Raw genomic sequence first — 8034 nt, 5'->3', positions numbered from 1 at the left:
TTTTTCCTGTCAGGTGGCAAGCTGCTGAGTGAGAAGACTGAGAAGTTCATCTCTGGGGTCCTGGGTTGAGCTCTTAGAAGGCACTCAATGTGCATTTGTAGGGTGGGTGGATAGATGATGGATGGATGATAGGTGAAGGACTCTACAAGAATAGAAGAGTCTTCGGATAAGATGATTAAAATGTCTGTGTACCAGGGAAGAAGTGAGGTGGCTTCCTCATCAAAGCCTAAATCTTAGTCAAAAGGATGAAGCTGTGGCCTCTGCCAGGCAAATCGTCTAAGCCAAGAACAGGGAACTTGGGCACGACAAAGTGACCTGCTTTTTGACTCATTTCCTGTTTCTTTCTGGATAAAAAGGTCCTTGGGGAGACAGATATTGAGAATTTCCTATGCCAGAGGCAGAGATGAAGGAGGAGGCTCCCGAAGCGCACTTCACAGTGGACAAACAGAACATCTCTCTCTGGCCTCGAGGCAAGTACCAGCTACTGCTCTATGCCCACTTGGTGCTTCTGCCCACAACTGCTCTTCACTGATCCTTAACAGACCTCTCTGTCCCCTTCCAGAGCCTCCTCCCAAGCAAGATCTGTCTCCAGTTCTAAGGAAACCCCTCTGTATCTGCATGGCCTTCATCTGCCTAGCATTGGTGCTGGTCACTTCCATTGTGCTTCAGGCTGTTTTCTGTAAGTCAACTGGTCCCTGGGGATCCAAACCTTTTTGCTACAACCCTTGGTGTCTCAGGTCTATGACATTTTAGGAACTTTCCTGATGTTTCTAGAAGCTGGCCTGCTATCCCTTCTGTCCTGGGTTCTAGGAGGACCTTATAACTGGCATTAGAAAATGTCTGTTCTCAGGGTACTCTTCTGTTTTCAAGAAATAATCACTAAGCTTTTTATCTCTGCCTTTGACTCCCTTAGACTCCTGTCACTCACAGCTCCTAGATCGTTGGATTCAAAGCTTTGTGGCTAGCTCCCAACAGGGAGCTTGATGTCTCCTGATCTCACTAGGTACTTACTCGGTACTATACTAGTTCTGCACTGAGCTAAGCCAGCAAACCTCCCAGTCTCTGCACTCCTTTGTCCAGGCAAAGAGTATGTCCATACTTGGAGCCTTCTTATTCCTCTTCTAGAAGCTTCTTAGCCTCTGCTGAAGTCATACCTTTCTTCCTTCTGCTCTAGAGAGCACAGGGGAAAATGTCTTTTCTTTTCATGATCTACATGCATGGTCTCAGATTCTCAGTCCCACCCTTCCTGGACATCACTGACCTTGATCTTATCCTAGACCACTAGTCTTGTCTCTTCTCTTATCTCCCACCTCTCTCCTTTTGCTTGTGGCCCTGTCTAGCTTGGAACCCAGTAGATCAGGCCTTCCTGGAACTCACTGAGATCCACTTGCCTTTGCCTCCTGAGTGCTGGGAGTAAAGGTGTGTCCACCAGGCCCTTCTAGCACTTCCTTTCTCATAGGACTCTCTTAAAAATATCATTTTATTGTATATATGTATATGAGTGTTTTGCTTGCCTGTTTGTGCACCACATGCCCTGGTGCCCTAAGAATGAAGAGTGCATTGGACTTCCCTAGAACTGAAGTCATAGTCAAGAGTTATAGTCAAGAGCTGTCATATATGCTGGGAAGTAAACCAAGGTAGTCTGCAAGGATAAGTGTTCTTCCTGCTGAGTCATCTTCCATCCCATAGGACTCCTTTAACAGTTATTGGTTAGTTTTGGCTCCTGTGCCAATGATCTTAGTAGAGTATGAGAGATAGGTCCAAGGAAGGGCAGAAAGAGTTTCATGCCCCTCCTGTATGCTCTGGAGTCTACATGTATATGGCCCCACTCATGGCCATAAAGCAGGCTGTGGGCAGACAAGGGATGGGTGTGCTTCCCTAGCTGGTGGTGGGGTCTTTGACAGGAGATGGCTGGGGACTAACTCATAGACTGAGAGAGGACCCAGAGATGGAGTGATGAGGCAGTGACTAAGGGAACCCCCTTTACGAAGTTCACCCAGACCACACTAAGGAATTTCAGGTTTGGGATCTCTCTCTGCTTCTTCATGAGGACTCTTGGTCTCCTCACTGCCTGTACCAGCCAGCGTTCATGATGTGTGGTAGCCCCTAATGCACACTTGCTGTATATTAATGAATGGATAGAGAGTGGGTGGCAGTTCCTTGGACTGTCTTGGTCCTTTAAGAAGTGTGATCCTGCAGCTTCTCCTTCCTTTGGACAACACTCCATCTCCATGGCTCAGGAACCCCTCAGCTGACCCCTTGACTGTCTCAAATCTAGATCCTAGGTTGTTGGGCAAAATATTGGATGTGAAGAGTGATGCCCAGATGTTGAAAGGTCGTGTGGACAACATCAGCACCCTGGGTTCTGATCTTAAGACTGAAAGAGGTCGTGTGGACGATGCTGAGGTTCAGATGCAGATAGTGAACACCACCCTCAAGAGGGTGCATTCTCAGATCCTGTCTTTGGAAACGAGCATGAAGATAGCCAGTGATCAGCTCCAGATATTAACAATGAACTGGGGAGAGGTTGACAGTCTCAGTGTCAAAATCCCAGAACTGAAAAGAGATCTGGATAAAGCCAGCGCCTTGAACACAAAGGTCCGAGGACTACAGAACAGCTTGGAGAATGTCAACAAGCTGCTCAAACAACAAAGTAAGTAAATGAGATCAGCCTGCAGGCTGACCAGCGGCCGCAAGCCCCTACCTGTCTTGAGCAGTAGTTTGGGTCTCTACACTAAGGTGCAGAATGTAGAAGCACTGGGAGTCTAGTTTGCCCTGGCATTCTGTGTGGCCTGAAAAAACCACATACTTGGTTTGGAGTGAGTGAGTTTGTTAAATATGTAGTGAGCTAAAAATAAAAGAATAAATGGGCTGGAGAGATGGCTCAGCAGTTAAGAGCACTGGCTGCTCTTCCAAAGGTACTGAGTTCAATTCCCAACAACCATATGGTGGCTCACAACTATCTGTAGTGGGGTTTGATGCCTTCTTCTGGTGTGTCTGAAGACAGCTACAGTGTACTCATATACATATAATAAATAAATCTATCTTAAAAAAAGAATAGACAACAAGTGATGGATGGATAAATGATTGATAGACACAGAGAGACAGATAGATATAGCAAAACGTCAAATTGGGCATTAAAGCCTCTAGCAGAAACCCACTGAGGAAGGCCCACTGAGGCCTTCTGATGGATTTTCTGACAGAGTCCCTGAGGAGCAGAGGATCTCTTGGGGTAAGGCTTTCAAGTAAAAGAACAAACAGCAAATGTGATGACTGGAAGGTGATGTCATCAAATCAGGAGCTTACAAACTTCCAGCAGAAACTGACTGGGGAAGATGAGGCAGCCCACTGGAATTCCAAGTTGAGCTTTCTCTCCATGGCTGGACTGTTCTGTCGTCTTCCCTCCTTGTCACAGAGCCAGGGGCCAGCCTGTCTCCAGACAAAGTGGGCAGAGCCTCACTGAGCTCACATAGAGACATTTTACTAAGATAACATATGTTACACTTGGCCTGTACCTTGCTGTTTCCCATGATGCTCATTACTGTGAGCCAGGGCCCAGGGTGATGGTCCCCATGTTCCTGTCATATCTTCCTTCCCTGCCACTGTCCCTGTCTAGCCTCAGAGGCTCTATCCACAAGTCTCAGACTTTTAGGGTGCCAGTGGAAGGGTCCCAATTCCTGACACTGGGAACTCAAGGACCCTGGAGCCTGGACTCATTCACTGTTGTCCCCAGGATCCCATTGAACACCCCATCCCATCAGGACAAAGCAGAACCCGGAGCACCATGGTTACCTCAGCCCCTGTTTTCCAGGTGACATTCTGGAGATGGTGGCTCGAGGCTGGAAGTATTTCTCGGGGAACTTCTATTACTTTTCACGCACCCCAAAGACCTGGTACAGTGCAGAGCAGTTCTGTATTTCTAGAAAAGCTCACCTGACCTCAGTGTCCTCAGAATCGGAACAAGTGAGTACAAGCATCTGGCCCTGCAAAGGGGTATGCCAACAAGGCTGGGCAGGAGTTTGCCACAATAACAAAAAATCCTTAACTGTGCACGACCTAATGTGTGTTGTGGGAGTGTGTGAATGTGTGTGTGTGTGTGGTTTCAGTGCATATGTGGAGGCCACAGGAGGATATCCAATGTCTGTTCTATCACTCTGTTACATTCCCCTGTTTCCCAAGTACTGCCTAATGGGCTAGCAAGTTCCAGCGATCTTCTGTCTCTGCTGGGGTTATACGGTTGCTGGGATTTGAAGTAAGATCCTCGTTCTCATGCAGCAAGTACTCCTGCCCACTTGGTCATTTTCTTATCACCTCCCTACCCCTCAGAGTTTACTTCTCATGTACACTATACATCTTGCAAGGGATAACAGGTCTGCTTGATATGGGTATCAAGGGCCTAAGCCAAAGGAGGATGTGTGTTATTTCAACACACATCCAAAGTTGCTGAAGCAAGGGGACACAACAAGCTCCACTGGCTTTTAAAGCTCCTGCTTTAGTGCAATTTCTGCTCACATGTCTCCAGGGAGAGCCAACCACATAATCAGCTAGTTTCAAAGAGGGCCAGGAGGGGGCGCTCATTCCACATGGCAGACAATAGAAATCCTTGTGACTAAGATGCACCAGGTTGTAATAAGCCTCCTTCCTGGTGATGCAAACTGTAGACCAGGCTTATTGATCCAAGAGACAGAAATGAAGCAGTTCAAGGCCCAGGGTCTGTTCTAGCTGAGTGTCACAGTCTGCAGAAAACTTATCCTGGAGCCTTAGGGAAATTTCCCAGGCCTCCCTTTAATTGGATTGGTGAAATAGTGCCTGCCAGGGAGAATAATGGAGGTCTTCTAGTGTCTGGTACAATTAAGGGCTCATGCAATCTAGGTACTACATTCAGGCAATCCCCTTGATATCCCTTGTCTGCAGTTCAGTTGAATCTTCTGCTTTTTTTTCAACACAGGGTCTTAGTATATAACTCAGGATGGCCTTGAACTTTTGATCCCTTGGCCTCAGACTCCAAAGTGCAGGAATTACAGGCATCTGCTGCTGTGCCTGGCAGGCTCAGTCTCCCATATCCTCTAGCCCCTCACTAGAAAGCACGAGTTCCAAGTTTGTTAGCTGACAACCTGAGAGCAACCAGGAATTGGAAGCAGACTCTGGGTCCAGGAAGGGCGCCGAGAGAAGATGCTGCACCTGCGAATCAGCAGCTCTCATGGGGCATCATTAGATTCAGGGCTGCTGCTGTGCACAAATGAAGAGTGCCCACCAGGTAGATACCCAGAGGGTGGTGGGGGCTGGGCCTCTGCTCACTTACTCTGTGTTCCCCGCAGACGTTTCTCTACAAGGCAGCAGATGGAATTCCACACTGGATTGGACTTACCAAAGCAGGGAGCGAAGGGGACTGGTACTGGGTGGACCAGACATCATTCAACAAGGAGCAAAGTAGGAGGTGAGTGAGTCTGCAGTGCCCTCCTTCTTAGCCTGGCTTGCTCCATGGTGAATCCCCATGAACACAGGGCTCTACTTTGTCTTTATCCTTGCACAGCGGCACTACTGGGATGGAGTGGAGCTAACTGCTTCTGCTCATTGGTACCTGGGGCCAGTCAGGGACCTCCGTGTCTTATATGGTTTGACACCCAGCCTTTCTGCCTAGCTGGGGTGGGGATCTGACCCAAGTCCAGGCCTATGCAGTATAGACTCATGGGAGCCTTGAGAGATGCAGGTGAGGGGCACAGCAGGGAGCTTAGAGTTGAAAGACTATTTCAACTCTTAGGTCTTCTTAGGTTTGGGAGCAAAACCTTGCAGTGTTGTCAGCCAGGATGAAAACTGGGGTTAAAATAACTCATCCGAAGTTTCCTTTATTTATTTTATTGTGTGTGTACGTGATGTATGTGTTACGTGTGTGTAAAGGTCAGAGGACAACTTGTCCATGTCTGTTCTTCCCTACCATGTGGATTCCGGGGATCAGCCTCAGGTTATCAGCTTTGCTTGCAGGTACTCTGACCCACCGAGCCATCTTGCTGGCCTCTAAAATAACCAATTTTAAAGACAGAATCTCATGTATCTCAGGCTGGCTTGAAAAGCTGCTTTGTAGCTTAGGTTGACCTTGAACTTCTGATACTCCTGGTTCTACCTCCTGAGTGCTTGGATAGAGGCATGTGCCATCATGCCCTGTCTATTTGGCCCTATGGATAGGATTCAGGGCTCCCTTCATCCCACAGAAGCGTTCCACCAGGTGCACAGAGTGTCTTGCTTTCTTCTCTCACTTGATAGGTTCTGGATTCCAGGTGAACCCAACAACGCAGGGAACAATGAGCACTGTGCCAATATCAGGGTGTCTGCCCTGAAGTGCTGGAACGATGGTCCCTGTGACAATACGTTTCTTTTCATCTGCAAGAGGCCCTACATCCAAACAATTGAATGACAGATCTGGCCTGAGCTTGGCATCTGTGGGGCAACCCGGCTGAAGAGATGTCTCTCTCCCTGAGGCTCCAAGATTGCTCTGTACTTTACCTTTTTCTTGCTTGAAAATTGTCCCGAACACACCCTGTGGTCTTTCTGTCTTGGCTGGCAATTCTCTGCTCCTGGAGGCCTTGGAGGAGCTTGGGTTAAATGGGCGAGGACCTGGAGAGGGTGTAGCAGTCCTTGCTGCCCAGGTGAAGCAGGTCAGCACAACAAACATTCTGTTTAGATTTTCCTGATCCTTCTCAGAAGCCTTGGCTGACCATATAAAAGCTACATTCAAATATGACCAGTATTTGAGGAGACAGACATGCCCAAAGTTAACCATGATACAATTTATACAACATGTATTAGAACACCTCATGGTACTCTCAAAATATGTAAATATGTTGTTTTTATGTGCCTATTGCAAATAAATGTAAAACTTACTATTTCTTGGTCTGTGTGTATGTGGTGTGTGTGTGGGGGGGGGGTGGTGTGTATCTGCAGGGTCCAGAAGAGGGGGTCCAATCTCCTAGAGGTGGAGTTACATTTGTTTATGAACAACCTGATATGGCTGCTGGCATCCAAACTCTGGTCTTCTGATAGAGTAGTGTGTGCTCTTACCTGCTGAGCCATCTCTTCAATCCTGTAGATTTAAATTATAAGGCAAAAGTACGAAGTATACAAAAGGAAATAGGAAGGCTGGAGGTGTGGCTCATTGGGTAAAGTGCTTAGCTGGTATTGGTGACCCTGAGACTAATACGTAGGACCAGGTATGTTAGTGCATAGCTGTGATCCCAGCACTGAGGAGGTAGAGGCAGGAGAATCGCCAGTTTACGGTTATCCTCAGCTCCGTAGTGAGTTTGAGGCCTGCCTGGTATAGAGAATCCTGTCTTGAGACAGGAGGCAGTTTGCTTCAGGATAACCAAGCAGTTTTTCCCATGTTGCTATGAGGCTCTCTCTAGTTGAGACCACAATTCCCAGATGTGTGTTTAGGAGCACTGAGGGCACTCTGGCTGAATTCCATGGGAACAGCAGCTCTCAGTCGCCCTGTCCTTGCCATGTTCTGTCACCTTTTGATCCGCTTTCTCTGAAGCCTGAATCCCCGTTTCCTTGAGTGAGCTAATCCAGAGCAGTTCAGGGCTGCAGGTCTTCTGTTTGAGCTGCCGGGCTCAGCTCCCCTCCCTCCTGCCACCAGGCCTTCACATGCCCAGGCCACCACAGTCTTCTCGGCCTCCTCCAGCTCCTCTCCATTGTGCTCCCCTCTGGCTATGACAGCCTTGTCTACTCGAAACACCTCTTGGCTCAAAGATTTCCTTGGAGTGCTTGTTTTCATTCCCAGTGACCACTGTGAACTGCAAAGAACATGCAGTCTCGGGGTTTACCCAGATAGAGGGCAAAAAAGAAGAATAAGGGCAGTCTGTCTCTGGAAAAGCCACCAGCCACCAGCAGGAGAGCTTATATTCAGTTTTTATGTGTGTGAAATAAGGTGAGGTTTGATAAGTTTCTTCAGGGGGCTCCTGGGTAGCAATTCTTCTGTCCTCTAGCCCTCCTCCCAGGGGATCTTTCCTGAGGTCCCCCCCTTTTTTTAAAATAAAGACT

General features: G+C 47.9%; 1 protein-coding gene across 1 annotated transcript; it reads left to right on the top strand.

Annotated features, from left to right (window-relative positions):
• Nucleotides 1-330: 330 nt before the first annotated feature.
• Cd207 (CD207 molecule) lies at nucleotides 331-6881 on the top strand. Its single transcript, XM_021165771.1, has 6 exons — nucleotides 331-470; nucleotides 563-679; nucleotides 2279-2653; nucleotides 3812-3963; nucleotides 5319-5437; nucleotides 6262-6881. The coding sequence occupies exons 1-6, from the start codon at nucleotides 389-391 to the stop codon at nucleotides 6410-6412; spliced, it is 996 nt and encodes a 331-aa protein (XP_021021430.1). The 5' UTR covers nucleotides 331-388; the 3' UTR covers nucleotides 6413-6881.
• The last annotated feature ends 1153 nt before the right edge of the window (nucleotides 6882-8034 follow it).

This window comes from Mus caroli, chromosome 6, assembly GCF_900094665.2.
Source record: "Mus caroli chromosome 6, CAROLI_EIJ_v1.1, whole genome shotgun sequence".
NCBI lineage: Eukaryota > Metazoa > Chordata > Mammalia > Rodentia > Muridae > Mus > Mus caroli.
The sequence above is the reverse complement of the archived record's forward strand: the minus strand, read 5'-3'. Positions and strand labels throughout refer to the sequence as shown.